The sequence below is a fragment of the Pan paniscus genome, chromosome 10, assembly GCF_029289425.2.
Source record: "Pan paniscus chromosome 10, NHGRI_mPanPan1-v2.0_pri, whole genome shotgun sequence".
Taxonomy (NCBI): Eukaryota; Metazoa; Chordata; class Mammalia; order Primates; family Hominidae; genus Pan; species Pan paniscus.
The window spans coordinates 102,192,605-102,211,549 of NC_073259.2; the positions used below are offsets into that span (position 1 = coordinate 102,192,605).

Sequence of the window (18,945 nt, forward strand, 5' to 3'; positions counted from 1 at the left end):
AGGCAAAGATAATGTTATCCAATTGCAAATGAAAGGCTTATGAATGAAAAGATGACCACTCTGACTTTAGTGTATGAGAGCCACTGCTGAAATGATAGGATCCTTGAACTTCACATCTAGAGCAGAAACTCACACTTCTCTTCTTCTCCCTCCACCTCACCCTTCTTTCCTTAAGCCTTCCAGAACTCCTACCATATCCCTCAGCACTGGGGAGAACTTGAAGCACTGTTGGAGAAGTTTGAAACCTGCAACCTTCGGCAGGACTCAGCATGGGACAAAAGCCACCTCATTCCTTTCCCTTCCCAAAACAGCATCTCGAGCTGGGGAACTTGGAGGGAAGGAAGAAAGGGGATAGCAGCCAATTGCCCTCCCTGGGGCCTGGGGTCTGGAAATAGCCTGGGAAGGAACAGAGATCATTTCCCAACGATCCATAGAGGTCCTCAGCACCCTCCACTCCTATGCACCCCCTGGCTCATCTGCCAGACTGTAAGGGTGCTGATGGCGCCCGCAGCTGCCCCGGGAAGCTGGGAGGCATTTCTGCATCCTCTGGGAAGCCCCATTCCGAGAAATCATGAACCTATTCCCCAGTGGGCAATGATTCCCTGTGCTTCAGAAATTCTTGGCGGCTGTGGGGGCAACCCAGCTGTTATTCACCCTCTGGGTGAGGTGGTGAGACCTCAGGGGGTCCAAAGGATAAAAGTGGGTAATGATGAGACAGATGGAGAGCCACGAGGGAAATACGGGGACTTGGGTCTAATAGTAGAAAGCAGGGCGGGGGCTGGTTGGTGCATTTAACTTGAGGAACTTTTCAGTCTGACTACAGAGAATGATCTCTGGGGGATTATGGCAATGGCCACAGGTGGCACTTAACTAGAGCCAGGTATGTAAGAGGCCCTGGGGCTAGATATGGATTCGAATCTCGGCTCCGATATCTACCAGCAGTAGAATGCCAGCACGTTCCACAACCTTTCTATAACCATTCTCCTGGACTACTAAGTAGGGATGACAATAACAGTCACTAATTAATAGGGCTGTTATGAGAATTATGAGTCTTAACCCATGTGGTGAGTTCACAAGCGCACCCGGCACGTAGTAAGTGCTCAGTAAATGTTAGCCCCGCTCATTAGGTTAGATGGTGAGCAGAACTTTCCAAGTGCTAGGCTTGAGAGCCTGGGACTCTGTTGCCAAGGGAGATTAGAGAACCTTTGCAAATATGGGCGCTCCGGCCCCGGGGATTGTCCAGAACGAGAGTGTGGCGCCTGCCTTTCTGCCACCTCACTCATCCGACCCGGGGAAACCCACACCCTGTCACAGGGGCGCCTTGGTCCCCGGAGTCTCCGGCTTGGCCACGTCTCCCGCGCGCCTCCCCGGGGCCTCCCTCTCGCCGCTCCACACCTGTCAGCCGCTCTCGCAGCAGCCCTGTGGCCCGAGCCCGGGGCCTCAGCTGCAACCCCTTCGCACCCTGGATCCTCGCTCCGCGCGCCTGGCGTATCCCCGACCCGGCTGCTGTCGTAAACAAAACCGGGCGTTGGAGCAGCACCGCGGGCGGACGGGCGCGGGAGCCCGCTCCGTGCGCCGTTAGCGCGCCCCGGGAGCCCCAGGCGAGCCAAGGGGGCGATGGTGGCGGCCGCGGCGGGCGGCTGAGCTTTGTTATGAATAGATGAAAGAGGCCACCTACACAGTAACCCAAATTACGAGACCTCCCTCCTCCCTATCTCACCGAATCAAGAGGGGAGGGGAGATGGGCGTGGAGGGAGGGCGGGCGGGCAGGAGGCGGAGGGCGGAGGAGGAAGAGAGGATGAGGAAGGGGGCCAGTTGCATCCCACTTTCACAATGGGAAAGTGAAACGCACAAGCGCACCCAACCTCTCCAGCCCTCCCCGCCCGCCTCGCTCCTCTCCGCCCGTCCCCTCCCTTCCCCTCCGCGCCTCCCCGCGAGCGCCAGCGCTGCACACAGGAACTCTCCGGCGAAGGAGGGCGAGGAGGAAACGGTGCCGGAGCGCGCAGGGCTTGCTGCCGCCGCCGCCGCTGCACAGGCTGCCGGAGCGAGCCTGCCGCGCGCCGCCCTCCCCGCTCTCCTTCCCGGGCGAGCTGCGGGGATGGGGCGGCCGCGGGAGCCCGAGCGCGCGCAGGAACCGCCGCCGCCGCCGCCCGCGTCTCCGTTGCCGCGCGCCTGAGCCGCCGTCGCCGCCGCGCGCCCTGCCCGGGGGCGGCCCCCCCAGCCCCATGGAGGTCTCCCGGAGGAAGGCGCCGCCGCGCCCCCCGCGCCCCGCAGCGCCACTGCCCCTGCTCGCCTATCTGCTGGCACTGGCGGCTCCCGGCCGGGGCGCGGACGAGCCCGTGTGGCGGTCGGAGCAAGCCATCGGAGCCATCGCGGCGAGCCAGGAGGACGGCGTGTTTGTGGCGAGCGGCAGCTGCCTGGACCAGCTGGACTACAGCCTGGAGCACAGCCTCTCGCGCCTGTACCGGGACCAAGCGGGCAACTGCACAGAGCCGGTCTCGCTGGCGCCCCCCGCGCGGCCCCGGCCCGGGAGCAGCTTCAGCAAGCTGCTGCTGCCCTACCGCGAGGGGGCGGCCGGCCTCGGGGGGCTGCTGCTCACCGGCTGGACCTTCGACCGGGGCGCCTGCGAGGTGCGGCCCCTGGGCAACCTGAGCCGCAGCTCCCTGCGCAACGGCACCGAGGTGGTGTCGTGCCACCCGCAGGGCTCGACGGCCGGCGTGGTGTACCGCGCGGGCCGGAACAACCGCTGGTACCTGGCGGTGGCCGCCACCTACGTGCTGCCTGAGCCGGAGACGGCGAGCCGCTGCAACCCCGCGGCATCCGACCACGACACGGCCATCGCGCTCAAGGACACGGAGGGGCGCAGCCTGGCCACGCAGGAGCTGGGCCGCCTCAAGCTGTGCGAGGGCGCGGGCAGCCTGCACTTCGTGGACGCCTTTCTCTGGAACGGCAGCATCTACTTCCCCTACTACCCCTACAACTACACGAGCGGCGCTGCCACCGGCTGGCCCAGCATGGCGCGTATCGCGCAGAGCACCGAGGTGCTGTTCCAGGGCCAGGCATCCCTGGACTGCGGCCACGGCCACCCCGACGGCCGCCGCCTGCTCCTCTCCTCCAGCCTAGTGGAGGCCCTGGACGTCTGGGCGGGAGTGTTCAGCGCGGCCGCTGGAGAGGGCCAGGAGCGGCGCTCCCCCACCACCACGGCGCTCTGCCTCTTCAGAATGAGTGAGATCCAGGCGCGCGCCAAGAGGGTCAGCTGGGACTTCAAGACGGCCGAGAGCCACTGCGTAAGTCCTGCCCCCGGGGCGCCGCGGGGAGCGCTGCTGCCGGGGAGCCGCCGCCGCCGCCGAGGCAGAACGAGCTGGGGGCGAGCGGCGGGGCGGGGGTACAGCCGGGTGACATTTACCAGGTCTCAGGTTCACACCGCGGGCGGCCGTCCGAAGGCTCCTCTCGGACGGTCCCCGAGACCTGGAGCACGGCCTGAGGTCCCCAAAGGGAGAGTGTAAAAAGGGGGGCGGGGAGGGTTGGAGTTAGACTCAAAACTCTAGTGGCTGCATCCCATTGCCATCCTTCCCTGTCCAAACGGGGACGCTTGTTTGGGGCTGAGTCTCCTCGCGCAGCCCCTCTTTCCCATTCGCTTCTCCAGACTTCTCTGTGCCCCTTCCGTGTAGTCCCAGCAGGCGTGTGGGTCTGACCCTCTTGGTCAACAGTTAGCAACACAGTGCCCTCGGCAGAGAAGCCATTGAACCTAAAGGGCTCCCTGCCACACCCCAGCCTTTGTGGCCCCCTGTCTCCGCCCCCCACCGGCAACGCAAGTGCTGTGGTCTGAAGAGTTGCTAGCCCGCTCAGCGTGGAGAAATGCCAGCCTGCAACAGAGGCTCGCGCTGGAACCGAACCCCTGGCGTGAGCCGGTGCGAGGGGGCGGTGCCGTGGCTCTGCTCAGGGTGCGCTGTGGTCGCCAGCCGCCGGGAGAGGCTGGGCGGGAGGTGGCCTTGTGGTAAAAGCCTCATCCTAGAGGGGAGCGCAAGGGAAAGTGTTGGGGGTGCTACAGGCAGTTTCTGGGCTCCAGATTGCGAGACTAGATGGCGGGACTCAGAGTCACCACCCTCGGGCTGAACCAGGCAAGCGACACAGGTTTCCCCTGGGCTCCCAGGGCAGCCACAGCTTTTATCTTGAGATTGGCATTTCTTTGACTGGAAAATAAAGAGGCAGTTCAAGAGGGTCCAGTTGATGGGGATTATGGAGCCATTGTGCACTTCTCCGGAGGCCGTTTCCCTTCCAAGGCGGCTGGCACATCAACTCCACATATGGCTCCTGAGAGGGGAGCCTGCTGGGAGCCTCCTTTATAACTGGACAAAAATCAAAGCGCAGAAATTAACGGCTACAGGTGTTGCCATTGTTTTGGTACAAAATGAATCAGAGAGGAAGGGGAGAAGTCACTGCTTGGAAAATGTGTTGATACAGGGGCACGTTGGCTCCCAGGTATATTAATATGTGTATAGAAAGACAGCTTCCCCCACCCCCTTCTTTCTCTGCAAAGCACATCTTACCAAATATTAGCCCTATGAGCCAGGGAGAAAAAAACCAGGAGGTCTTTTGCAAGGCTTCTTAGAACGGTCACTTGCTGCTGCTTCTTTGCCTGTCAAGCTGTGTGCTGGGACACACACATTAAGGCCTTCATTTTGTTACTGGTATAATTTTTAAAAATATGTAAAAACACATATTTGCCTCCTAAATGACTTACTGTTGCCGTACACATATAATGTAATATTTGATTCCTGTCTTTATTAGATCTTTATAATCTAACGGCTTAAGTTTGGTAAAATCATCGTTTCCTACTTCTCTGTTGAAAGACTTGAAAGTACCCCCGAAATATTACTTTGTGTCAAGCTTTAGACACACTTGGTCTCTGGGGTTAATGACAAGCCAGCTCAGAGGCCCACAGCAGGTAATGAGGGTGGAAGTCCAAGCTTTGCCATCTGACAGCTGTGTCGATGTGTGGAGCCAAAACATTTCTCTTGACTGCGTCTCTCTACCTATTGGGTCCTGGAAGACTCAGTTCCCTTCCAAACCCAGCCAGCGTCTTGAATGCACTCAAAATCCACGTTTTGGCTCAATCAGGTGTTCCTGCTTGTGCCGGGATGGGGAGGGGCAGTGGCAGAGGAAGTCGCGGAGCTTCTGCGAGAGAGCTGCCCCTTGGAAATCAAGCAAGGGATAAACACATGCTGCCAAAAATCTGGAACTGGAAAAGTAAATAATTAAAATGGGTCCCTCCACAGCATTTCTTGCTGCTGCTATTTATCAAGAACTCCCAGTGTGCTCAGAGCTGTGTGTTCTGAAAGACAGGGTCTGTACCCCCTGAGCTTGTCAGCCAAGTTAAATAATATACTCTGGTTCAAACAATAGCATGTCATGGCTGCACAGGTGGGAGCTTGGAGCTTTGCATTTTTTTTTCATTTAAGTAAATTCCTTGCTGCTAGTATGCACTGAAAAGCCTTAATGGAATTGAATTTCAAGAGGAGTTTGAATGAAAAAGGGTGGTAGTTTTGATGAAAAAGCTGACAATTTTCTAACCTATTAAATAGGTAGAGAAGATACTCAATTCAACACATATTTGTTTGATGCCTGCTAGTGTAAGCAATGCTCTGTGCTGGGTGCCACTGATTTTGCCACTGAAAGGACAATAGCAGGTTGCAACCTTGTGTAATGGGGTCATGGGATCAGTGTGCCCCTGGCTGTCACTCAGAAGAATGATGTCATTTGATTGCATTTGTTCTGCATTTTATTTTCAGGTCTTGAATGTGTTTTTGAAAAGGCATGCTGAATTATAGGTGCCTAAAACAGGAGCAGGACTTGAAACACTCTAGAGGGAACCTCAATAGATTCCAACAGCGATTCCTTTAGAGCAGACACAGTAATTTTAACAGTAATCCACAGGCTGCAAGGCACAAGCGGCTGGATTTGCTTGCCTTCTTTCTCCCTCTCCTCCTAGCTGGCTCTTATTTTCCGTCTTCAATCAGCCATAGGTAGAAAAGTGACAGGACTGACTGGATTGTATTTTCCCACTTTCTGGTTCTCTTATCTCTTGTCACTGATCCTCCTCTCCTTCAGCTTCTGCTAAGCAGTGATTTACGAGATGCTTGTATAATGAGTGTGTACTCAGCTGTTTACACACTGGACCATTACTTTTTCTGCCTTGCCACCAACTTTGAATCCACTTTCATAACTGTAGCAGGTTAACTGCAGCTCTCAAATGTGCTAAGGCAACCGATTTCTGTAGACCCTCTCTCTAATAATCTTCTGTGATATTTGTACAGCACTTCCACATGTATTATTTCTTTTGAGCCCCGCATCAAGTCTGAGGTTGATTCTATGGGGATGATTTCATTTTCCAGATGAGGAGGCTAAAGATCCGTTAAGCAGCTTGCTCAAGATAGTTAAGTGCCAAAGCCCTCCACCTTAAATCCAGGTCTTCCAATGTCTACATCGCTACTCTTCCCACCACCCCAGGGTTTCTCGAACTTTCCCTTGAAGGTCCCCTAATTAAATTGGCAGCAAACAACCTCCCCTAGGATGTGGGGTTGAGGCTAGAGGGTAACCTCAGAAGGCAGTACATGCCTCTAATCTTGGCTTGTGTTTTAGAACTTCATGTGGTCTCTTTCCTTTTTTTCACTCTTTTTTATAACACACCTGTGCTTGGATTAGTATCAAAATGAATGTTTTTAATTATGCACAAGTTAATCAATTTGACTTCCTACCTTTCTGAACTCTCACTACCCCTGGCACACCAACGTGTTACATAGAAAGTGTTTGTGTTCGAGTTTGTGGAGTCTGATTGCTCCAGACTTGTTTGGCCACCATTGTTGGGTTCTGGGGTCACTCGTGGTTTAAACATGGCAGCCACCCCTCGGTAGACATTGAAGGTAGTACGTTTTCCTGCAGTATTGGTCCACAGGACTCTAGATCATTCTAGTTTGTTCTCTAGTTCATTCTACCCTTTGTAGGGGGACATACCGCCTTCTTCCACGCTTACATAATTCTAAAGCCTGACATAATTTAACTGTCATGCAGACAACCACAGAATGCTCACATGCTGTCCAACAGACAGCAACCCAAGGAACATGTGTGGAGAAGTGACATCCCAGTTCCACTTGGCGATGCAGCCTATTGACCTCAAAATCCGCAGTCTTCTTGTGATGTTTATTTCTCTTCCAGCTTCTGTTATGATTTTGTCAAGCCATTTTGCAGTCTATAGACTAGATGGTGATTTTACCCTCATATACACATATGATATGCAAAAATGGATTCAAAAAGGACAATTGCCATGACAGCACCCACTTAGAAAGAGGGGGAAAGCAATCATAGCTACTATCTACTGAATAGTTATTATGGCCAGGTTTTGTGTGAAGCAATTTACATGCCTTATTTTCTGTTGATTCTCATTCACCACATGGGGCAAGGACTGTAGTTATCATGATGATTAGAGATGAGAAAATTAAGGCCCAGAGAGCTTCTGTTAGGTTCCATAGCTGGAAAATAGCAGAGGATTTAGAACCTGGGTGGTCCAGCTCTAGGACCTGAGCTTTTAGCCACCTTACAAGTCTATATTAAGGAGCCCTACCCTATTACTATTAATAATCATGATGGTGATGATAGTAAAGACATCCACAGCACACGGCATTTTCTATGGGTCAAGTAGTGCTTATTCTATACACATTAACTCATGAATCCAGAGAATATTGCTGTCAAGGAAATGGGATTCCCCACTTATAAATAAAGAAACCAAAGCACGAAGGGTTAAATAATTACTACATGCAATAATGTGTACATGTCCACTGCCATGGACAGTCTGTCAGCATGGACATTAGGTCCTGATGTCAACCCTAACCTGTATGGAGCAAGCTAAGCCCTTGCAACTGCTATGCTAAGACCAGCTTTTTGTGGACACAGGCATAGGGTAGCAGAGAATCCTTCGTTATGAGCTGAGTTTCTAGGTTTGCATTGGTGACCACCTGAAGTTCTGACTCTGGCAGGATTGTAGTTTCTTAACTGTGAACTTCTAGACAGTGTTGGTGTTCTGATCTATACATCATCTCAAAGGGTGTTCTCTGTTGAACCCCCCATACCTAGCATAGTACCCAGTATGTAGTTGGGACTTCAGAAATATTTGTTGAATGAATAAATGAAGGATCGTAGAGAATCATGTTGGAAATGTTTTCTCTACTCAGCAGCAACACTTTCTGGGAGTCTGGTCACCTCATACTCCCTTAATCATTGTCTTTTTCTTAATGCCTGATGTGTCAGGGCCCCTTCCTTCCTTAGTTTTAGGTTACATGGTGTCCTTTACTCCTTCACCTCTTCCCAGGTACTTCCATTCATTGGAATACCAGGCTTCTGGTGTTGCCAATCTGAGAGTTACTTTTGACCATGGAAACCTAGCATGGTTGGAACTTCTATGGTGTAATTTTTGATTGCCTTTCAACTATGAGAGGAAAGGGCTTTATGCTGTAGGCAGTGGCCCTTAAAGTGTGGACTGTGGCCCAGCAGCATGAATATCACCTGGGAACTTGCTAGAAATGCACATTCTTGGACCCTACACCAGACTTACTAAATCAGAAGCTCTGGAGGTTGGGGTGGGACTGGCAATCTGTATTTTAGCAAGCTCTCAACGTGATTTGAAGTCATGCTTAGGTTTAAGAACCACTGTTGTAAGATAAAACAATTTTCCTTGTATTCCAACTGAGGCACCTAGGATAGGAACTTGTCGCATTTTTTTTTTCCTTGCATTTTACTTAGGGCCATAAAAAGTAACCAACACATTTTACCACCTGATATTCCTTATTCCCTCCTCACTGATCAAAGGCAGTACCTAGAAAGCCCTTTAAAGACTTGCCATTTTTGGGCTTAGAGTCTGAGTCTCAAAAACCTGTAAGCCATAGTTTAATTAGCTCCTTCACTCTTGCATATAACAGTTTATTTGTATTTCACTCCCAGATGTGGGGGGATGTCTAGAGTCTTCTGTTGTGCTGTACGCCAGAACCAATTCCGCACACCAGACATTCTCTCCAAGGGTCCATTCTTTACAACATCCGTCCTGCTACCAATTTCTATCCTAGTCATGTACAGTTGGTTGCATGGAATAAAGATCTACTTGAGTAAGGTCAGATAAAGGGATGAGGGATATTGTGGACAGAAACACATGGAATTACATGGTAATCTAGGAATAAAAGCAATGCTGTGTTATGGTTATATGCACAGTCACTGGAACCAGGTCAATTGGGACCAAAGCTACCAGTTACCAGTTGTGGGACTGTAGACAAATTATTCAACCTTTCTGTGCCTCAGTTTCTTATCTATAAGTAGTGATCCTCTTGGTTTCATAGGATTATTGTCTGGATTCACGAGTTAATAAGTATAGAATGAATACTACTAACTACTTAACTCATAGTAAATGTTATGTCTGTGTTTACTATCATCACCATCATTACTACTAATAGTGTTAGGACGGGCTCCTTGATATGCAGTTGGAAGGTGGTTCCACATTCAAGGCAGCTTAAAGGAGCTCAGTCAGCATCAGCAAATGATGGATGCTCCTTCCTTAGTCTCCCTGTTAACATGACTTAGCCTGGCTGCTTTGCACCATCCTCCTACCAAATGACCTCCTCTGCTTCCTCAAACATCTACTCCCTCCCACCTGAGTATGCCTCGGGCCTGCCTTGATCCCCACTGTCTATCTTTTTTTTTTTTTTTTTCTTGAAACAGGGTCTCATTCTGTTGCCCAGGCTAGAGTGCAGTGGCACAATCTCGGCTCACTGCAACTACCTCCTCCTGGATTCAAGCGATTCTCCTGCCTCAGCCTCCTGAGTAGCTGGGACCACAGGCGGGTGCTATCACGCCCAGCTAATTGGAATAAAATCATTTCTTAAACAATATGGTTCCTGGAGGAGAGACACTGGAAACTTTCTTTCTTTTTTTTTTTTTTTTAAACAGAGTCTCGCCCTGTCACCTAGACTGGAGTGCAGCGGCATGATCGTAGCTTATTGCGGCCTCAAACTCTTGGGTTCAAGTGATCCTCCCACCTCAGCTTCCCAAGTAGCTGGGACTACAGGCACACACCACCATGCCAGGCTGATTTTTTTTATTTTTATTTTTGGTAAAGATGAGGTCTTGCTATGTTGCCCATGCTGGTCTCAATCTCCTGAGCTAAAGCAGTCCTTCCGAAGTGCTAGGATTATAGGCATAAGCCAGCACACTTGCCTCCCACTGTACATCTTAACAGCCTGTCACCTTCGGCTTTGGCTACTAACTGGCAATGACTTTCTGTTTTATTTAGTCCAAGTTGCCAGGAGAGAGATAGAGTTGAGTCCAGTTCATCTTTCCCACCAGATGATGAGCCCGAGTTCAGTGTAGGGATTTGTAACCCTTGGGGCAGGTGCTGGCCCCTGGTCCGACTAGAAGAGGATCAAACATGCAGTTGTCCCCAGCAGGTGCTGCAGGTGGATTCCCTTAGAACAGGATGGCGGAAGAGCCACACCAAGACCAACACCTTGACTACAGTAGCATACAATAGTGTCAAATCTGCCTCCCTTAAAGTTTTTTGATGACCACTCCCTTCCCCAAACATGCATTGGCACACAGATGATGAAGACTGGGAAACCCCAAAGTCGACTTGGGAACAGTGTGTGGCCAGCGTGGGTCTAACCTGTTCATCAAAGTGGGGCCATGGAATGGTAGGTTTTCTTATTATGTTTTTTATGAAATGTGCTTATCATTTTTCTTAGTTTTAATTTTCTATCTTGATGAAATGCTAATTTTTACGTGATCACAAAAACAAATAGAACTGTGACATTCATTTTTCAGTTTCAGTAGCTGATTTTCATGTTGGTTGGATTGTCTGTTCAATAGCTACACATAGTGCTTTCCTTAGAGAAGTTACTAGGGGGATGTGGCCCTATTTCCATCCCACCACCCTGGTCAATGCTGTTATGCAGGGGTCAGCAAACTCTTTCTGTAAAGGGCCAGATCATCAATATTTTCGGCTTTGCAGGCTACATACAGTCTGTATCACAACTGCTCAATTCTGCTGCTGTAGTGTGAACACAGCCATGGACAATACATAAATGAGCAGGTAGGGCTGTGTTCCATTAAAATGTTATGGACACCGAAATGTGAATTCCCTGTAATTTTCACTTGTCATGAGTTATTCTTTTTTTGATTCTTTTCAACCATTTTAAAATGCAAAAGCTATTCTTAGCTCATGGGCCATTTGAAAAACAGGCAGCAAGCCAGATTTGGCCCACAGGTGGTGGTTTGTTGACTCCTGCTATTATAGAAAGAATGAGAGTAAAACAAACCTTTCCCATACAGTCTGATGCTCATGGCAAGAGAGACGTGACCAAAAGCTGCCGTGGAAGTCCCAAAAAGGGGCACTCCACTCAGCCTGGGAGGATCCGGGAGGCTTCAGAGAGGTAATGCTTGAGCTGCATCTTGAAGCTGAGTGGAGAAGGCAGAGAAGGGAGTTCTAGAGAGAAGGCACAGCTTGTGCACAAGCAGGAAGTTGAGTAAGCCTGGGAGCCACAAGCAGCTCACCAGGCTGCGGAATGTCCAGAAACGAGTGTGCAGGTCCAGATGGTGAAGGGCTTAATGAGACGGGCAAAGGTGGTTGGATTTTATCCTGATGGTTGGTCCTCTAGAGTTTCCAAACCTTGCCTTTAAAATAAATTATCAATCGGAAGCTCCCTATGAGAAAAAGGTTAGAAAGTTATCATTAGGCAGGGAGCAGATGGCGCATGCCCATAATCCCAGAACCTTGGGTGGCCAAGACGGGTGGATCACTTGAGCCCAGGAGTTTTAAGACTAGCCTGGGCAACGTAGCAAGACCCCATCTCTACAAAAATAAAAATAAAAATCTTAGCCAGGTGTAGTGGCACATATTTGTAGTCCAACTGCTTGGGAGGCTGAGACAGGGAGATCGCTTGAGCCCAGGAGTTAAAATCCAGCCTGAACAACGTAACACGACCCTGTCTCTTGAGAAAAATTATCATTGACTTGGTTCTTTTTGTAAGACCAATTACCAAGCGCTGGGAACATGGGAGGAAGCAGGGGTTGGGAGTTTCCGGAGCCCTACAACTTGCCACACCCCATCCGGGCCTGTCCCTGAGGCATCTCCAAGGAACTTCTAGAGCAGGGTGTGAAAACCATGGCTAAGGTTGATGGAGTGAAACAGCGGGATTATAAACAGACACAATCTGAATGTGTTCTAGAAAGATTACTCAGAAGATAAAGTGGCTGCAATAAGGTTGGAGGCAAAGCACCTTATTAGAAGGACTATCATTTGTTCGAATACTTTCTTGAGCTCCTATTATGTGCCAAGCAATGTGTGGAGACATTTATATCATGGCAAATAGGGTAGACAATAAACATTTGGCAAATTAATAGTTACTTTTACATTAAGATGATAGCTAAAATTTACAGCTCACCTACTGTATATCATTATTCTAAGCACTTTACCAATATTAACTCATCTAATCCTCACTGTAACTTTACAAAATGGGCTGTATTATTACTACCATTTTAAAGATGAAGAAACGGAGGCACTTCACTAAACAGGTAATGTAGCAGAGGCATTTGGGGGTTGCAGGTGTTGGGGTAAGTTCTCTTTAAGGAGGCCGAATTGACACCAGGAAGATAAGAAAGGCCGGTTGCAGGTTTCCCTTGCAGATCTGGGAAGAGCAGTGCTGGCAGACGGGAGGGCATGTACAAGAACTCAAAGATGGAACATCCTGGTCTTGGTGGTTGTGGAGAGCAAAATGCTAGTGTGGTTGAGGCTAGGGAGGTAGAGGAGAGAGTATGAGGGGAGGAGGCTGGAGAAGGAAGCAGCAGGCCCAGCCTGCAGGCCTCCTTGGCAATGGGAAGGAGATTAGATTTTCTTCTCCGAGCACAGGAGAGCCTTTGAAGGGAAGTGAAATGATTGGATTTGAATTCCTAAATAACGGCTGCCCTGTGGGGAATGGATGAGAGATTGGCCACAGTGGAAGAAGGAAAACCTGCAGGAGGCTCTTGCAGTAGTCCAGACAAGAAATAATGTCACCTTGGCCACGAGCAGTGGTGACAAATATGGAGAGAAACAGATGGATTTTGTTTATTGCAATCATTCAACTGAGGGACGTTGAAGAGCTGAACTGAGGTTGCAGCAATGAGGATGGAGAGGAGGGGTGAAGTGAAATAGGTTTTTAAGACGTGGAGGACCAATTAGAGGATGAGTTTAATTTTTGTTGATTTTTAGATGCCTTGGGACATCCAGGAAGACAGGAAGAGTTGCTAAGTAGGGAGTTGGCAATGAAGTTAGGAGTTGGGGATCCACTCCATAAACCTTAGAGTGTGCCAGGCCCTGTGTCAGGCCCCACACATCCCTGTTTGGGCTATATGTGCACTGAGGGGAGTAGCCAGGTCTGGCTCATCTTTCTTTCCCAGGCATCTATCAGGTTGGCTAACACATGGTGAGTGAGCCCTCAGTAAGTGTTTCTAGAACTGGAAAAAAGGTACTCTTCATCTGGTGGAGAAGATAGTGATTATAGCATGGTGAGATGAGTGCGTCCAAGAGGAGTTGACACTGGGGCTCTGTTTTGAGGAAAAGTAAAAGCTGGGCAGCGACAGGGAAGTGTATTTCCTTTTGACTCCCTTCCCAATTAGCCAGGATTCCTTGTCATCCCCTGTCTCCCCGCAACCTGACTGAGGAAGCGTGTTACCTAACACACCAGCTGTTCCTGATCATCGCCCCTTTGTCTTCTCCTGAGGCTCCTTTCTCTATCATTGACCCCTTTTAAAAATTGGATTCCGAGTGCAAAGCCTTGCTTCTCTGAGGCAATAGAGGGGGGAATAGCCTAGAGCAGCTGGTGGCTGTAGGTGTAACCTAGTGTCAGCCCCCGCACTTAGCAATATGTTTCTTCATAACCCTGCAGAGCTCTTGTGCTGTAGACCTCTAATGCAGCCTGTAGACCCCCTGACAGAATAATGTTTTTTAATGCATGAAATGAAAACATTGGATTGCAAAATAGATGTAATATATTAATATATCGATCTATCAAAATGTTTTTTCAATTAAAGGTATAGTAATGTATCTTAACACATTCAATAGCAAGATATAGAGGCAGTAACTACCACAATTTCAAAGTAGAGATGAGCATAAATGATACTTTGAGATATCTGCAACAACTATCAAATAATATGAAAATATCTGATTTCTTTTGGTGACAAAGTCACAGGTTCAGTAAATACTGCTGTGGCCTGAATCCGTGATTAAAGGAAATGCTAAGTTCCAGTTAGAGCTCCCTGGAATAAAGATTTTTTTTTTTTCATCCAGTTTCATGGATTCCCTGAATTCTGTTCATGAACTGTGGGTATCAGTGGAGCCCCACTCTAACCATTCATTTCAGTTACCAAGTGTTTCAGAAACCAATGACACGAAATGCAAAGTTTTGCATTTTATTTCAAAACTCATTTGACTGGTTTATTTTGACAATAGGGAGTTTGTTCCCATCTGTATTTTACAGATCAAGTACTTGGTCAACAGCAAGTGCTCCATAAATAATAGGTGGATGAGTGGATGGGTGGGTGGATGAGTGGATGGGTGGGTAGAGAAAGCTCAGAAAGGATAAATGACTGTCTAAACACTTACAGCTCATAAGTAATAGAGTTTGAACTTGAAACCACATATTTTTTACTCTAAATCACTTGTTCTTTCTATTCTTCCATGCTACCATCAGCTACTTTTATTTGAAAGGACACAATGATAGGGCATGTTCTTAAAAATATGTATTTGAATCATGGGAAAGGACAATCCTATTATTATTTGCTTTGGTTAGAGCACACCTAAAGTACTCTGTTTACTTCTTAGAAGCACATTTTAAGTACACTGAATCTGTTGACTGTTCATGGACTGAGATGGCGAGAGACTTAGAAATTGTCTCTTACAAGCTATCAATGAGCTATGGATGTGAAATTCAGAGAAGGCCAATTTACATGGTAATGGGAGGTCTGGGGTGGTTTTCTATTGCTCCCCAAGGCAGAACCAAGGCCCAGTATTTACAAGGGACAAATCTTGGCTCAATTAAAGAACTCAGTAATGATTAGGCCTACTTATCAATGTATCATAATTGCCTGATGAGATATTGACTGAAAGTATTCAAACATTGACCCATGTATTTATTTATCCCTTTGATAAGCATTTATTGACAACCTACTCCATGCCAGATGCTGAGGTGGATGCTGCATTCGAAGTGTAGAATACAATACTATTGGAGATAGTCAATCTTATAAAGATGGAGTCTACTGGGAGACAGTAAGTTTTTAAAAACAATAGTTATAATAAGTATTTTGAAGGAAATAAATGGAGTGCTGTGATTCAGAAGAAAAACTGAGGTAGGAACGGGAAGAGCTATGGTCATGTGTCCACAAGTAGGTGACATTCAACTTGAAACCTGACAGATTGAAAAGAGCCAGCCTACAAGGGAGTGAAGGGGGGTGGGGCTAGAAGAAGTAGCAAGTGCAAAGGCCCTGAGGCAGAAAGATGGTAATGTGTCCAAGAGTCTGAAAGAAAGTGACTGGACTTGGGGAGCAGAAGCAGAGTGCAGGAGGAGAAGAATGGCAAGGAATGGGTGTGAAGATGTCATCAGGGGTCAGCTCAGGGGGAGTCTGGGGAGGCATATGGATTCAATTCTCAGCATTGTGATGGGAAGCCATTGGAGAATTTTAGTCAAGGGAGTAACAGGACCTGTTTCATGTTTTAAAAGATCACTTTGGCTACTGGACAGAGAATAAATTGAAAGTTAAAAGGGAGACACCAAGAGACTCTTGCACTAGATCGGGAGGGGAATGAATGGGCACTTGGGCTGAATAGAGCCTGTAGAGATAGAGAAGGTGAATTTGAGATTATTGGGAAATTCGACTGAGATTTTTAATGTATTGGATGTGGGGAGTGACAGAAAGAGAAGAGTTGAGGGTGATTAGTGGTGCTGTTGACCATGATGGGTAGCAGGGCCAGAGGGAAGAAAAGTCTAGATAACCATTTGTCAGCACCTCTGAAACCATGTCACAGATTTCAGTGGTTCTTAACAGGGGATAATGACATTTACTTAGGGGATGTTGAGAAATGTCGGGGAGCGAGTTTCACAGTAGTCAACATAATAGAGGGCACTGCTTTGTGGACAGGAGTCAGGAATGCTAGAAGTCCCGCATCACACAGGACAGCTCCCATAATGAGGAGCCATCCCATGTAGAATGCCAGTTGTTTCCTCCTGGACAAGCACTGGTGGACTGAGTCTCTTTCAATTCTAAGAACCTAGGGCCAGGTGCGGTGGCTCACACCTGTAATGCCAGCACTTTGGGAAGCTAAGGTGGGCGGATCATGAGGTCAGGAGTTCAAGACCAGCCTAGCCAACATAGTGAAACCCCATCTCTACTAAAAATACAATAATTAGCCAGGCATGGTGGCAGGCACCTGTAGCTACTCGGGAGGCTGAGGCAGGAGAATCGCTTGAACCCAGGAGTCAGAGGTTGCCGTGAGCCGAGATCGTGCCACTACACTCCAGCCTGGGCGACACAGTGAGACTCTGTCTCAAAATAATAATAATAAAAAAAAGAATCCAGGCAAATGCAGTTTCACACTATCTGCCATTCATATATTTTTGTAAATTATTTGAGTCAGGTCGTCTTTTTATAAGTAATTGACTGAAATTAGCCATAGGGAGGAGAAGGAGGTTGTGGGGGTGGGGAAGGGACATAAAGCAGGAAGAAGGAAGGATGAATCTTGGAGAGTGGGACTTTGCTGGTGGGTTGGCCTGGGTGGCTGGGGACACTGGGGCCCGTGGAGGGAGGGGAGAGGGTAGAAGGAGGTGAAATACAAGCTTCACCACCTTGCATGCTTCCCACGGCTGTGCTGCACACCAGTGATGTTTTCTGGTCTAGAGGCTGCCCAGCTGTGTCCCTAAGCACACTTCGAACCTCTCCTTTTGGTCATTTGAGTCCCCAGTGTAAATTCTTCCTTCAGACGATCAGAGAGCTGCCATAACTTCGTCAGATCCCGGTCAACACTGTATACACTAGAATGGAGAAAAGCAACCCGAGCCTTCCTGGCTAATAAAATCACTGTCCGACTTGGGCAAATAGTTGTCCTTTCCATCTCCTTAGCTGGATAAAAATAATCTAATTATTTTCAAACACATGATTTCATCTGGACCTCACAACAACACTGAGAGGCAGGGCATGTGGTATTATTAGGTCCATTTTACAGATACAGTCACTGAGGTTCAGGAGACTTAACTTGCTGGAATCAAGCAGTCTATAAGGCACAGAGCAGGGGCCAGAACTTGGGTGCAGGGCTCCTTCAGGGGTTTCCTAATGGCAAGTGGGCCCCTTGGGAAGTAACAGAAAATGATGAAACTGCTTCAAAACAAATGGATCCCAAAGGGAACAGAATATAAAATTAACTGCCCAAGAAAGGCATTTTGTCATGTACAAGAAATTGATAGGTACCCAGTTGGTATTTCCTCCCACCTGGTAAGGTAAAATCAACATACAGGAATCCTTTTAGCACCTTGGGGGTAAAACACTTGACTCTTGCTTGGTGCTCAACATTGGAGGCCCCAGTTTTGTGCCCATTCCCTCCCGATGATGCCGCAAAAGCTGGAGCATGGCTGTGAGCACCCTGCCCAAACCTCGATGAGCCGGGCCATCTTTCACATGGTAGGGGCAGGGCCAAGCTGTGGCTCAGCTCTAGAGGGTGCCTTTCACACCCTGGAATGCATGACTGGCACCCCCTGCAGTTGTGCAGGGCACAATGGGAGAGTATTTATTGTCCATGAAAAATCATGTGAAGCAGCTGCAAAGAAGTCTAATTGTTTTCCTCATGATATGCCCATGACTCCCTGCACACACACACACACACACACACACACACATACACACACGTACACACACAAACCTCAGGAGCTTTGGTCCCAGTTTGCTATATCAGGCCCAAAGCTCTTTCTTTCTCTCTTTCAGCCCAAACATCGTTTGAGCCAAGGTAGCTTTCTCCTCCAACTGAGAAAAGTTTCCCTCTTAGAGCCGGCAAACGTGTAGGCGTGACGTTATGCTTAGACATGGCAGGAAGGAGAAGCAGAGTGACAACTCTGAGGGAACCAAGAAAGCCCAAAGGGGAGACAAGGTTTAGAGCGAAATCAAGATCGGATTTTGTCATGAAAGGCAGAACTGGCAAAAGCATCATTACAAGGCATTAACCTTGTTACACACAGACGAACAAGCAGAGGCTGGGATTCAGAAATAAATTACACATAATAAACTAGACAGAATAGGCTGAGAGCAACATTAGCGATTATGCCCTAAGGGGAGAGAAGGGCAAGATAGAAAATAGGCCCGAAAAAAAGAGAGAAAGAATCATCTCTGGACACAGGGGGCTGACTGCACTGTTTCCCCCTTCTTCTGCCTGGCTCCCTGGGTATTAACCTCACTTTTGTGAGGACGTTTCTCCGGAGCCTGTCTTTCTTTTGTTTTCATTTGCTGCAATAAGCATAAGAAAGCCATTCAAAGGGTTCCTTTTCCCATTCACAGGGACCTGTCCGTTTCTGTGTGTTTCCAGCACAAAAGAATCCATTTCCATCCAGCCAGAGCAGCCCCTAGAGTTTTCATGAGGTCCAAGCCTCCTCTCCTGTTTTCTTCCAGGCTCGCTGTTGTAATAGGCTGCAAAATCCTGACTGTGGCCGGGGTCCTCCAGGCTGGTGAGAGGAACAAGCATTTGTCCACGTCCTGGTCCCTGCAGCTGAGGAAGAACTGCAGTTTAGTGTCCGCTCCAACAAGTTGTGATTGTCATTTCTTAAACAGTGACTTGCTTTTGGTTCCAAGTAGCAGAAAATGCAACCAACAGTGGCTTAAACCATGGCAACTATT

At 48.5% G+C, this 18,945-nt stretch overlaps 1 protein-coding gene across 2 annotated transcripts in view; it reads left to right on the plus strand.

Moving 5' to 3' along the window:
* The first annotated feature begins 1,830 nt into the window (after positions 1–1,830).
* PLXNC1 (plexin C1) overlaps positions 1,831–18,945 on the plus strand; it is a 158,538-nt gene continuing 141,423 nt past the window's right edge. The window contains exon 1 of one of the 2 annotated variants that reach the window (XM_034934236.3): positions 1,831–3,287. In XM_034934236.3, coding sequence (XP_034790127.1) covers positions 2,226–3,287 — 1,062 coding nt within the window. In that variant the 5' untranslated portion in view covers positions 1,831–2,225. The remainder of the gene's footprint in view (positions 3,288–18,945) is intronic. The other variant, XM_057299503.2, reaches the window with a different exon arrangement.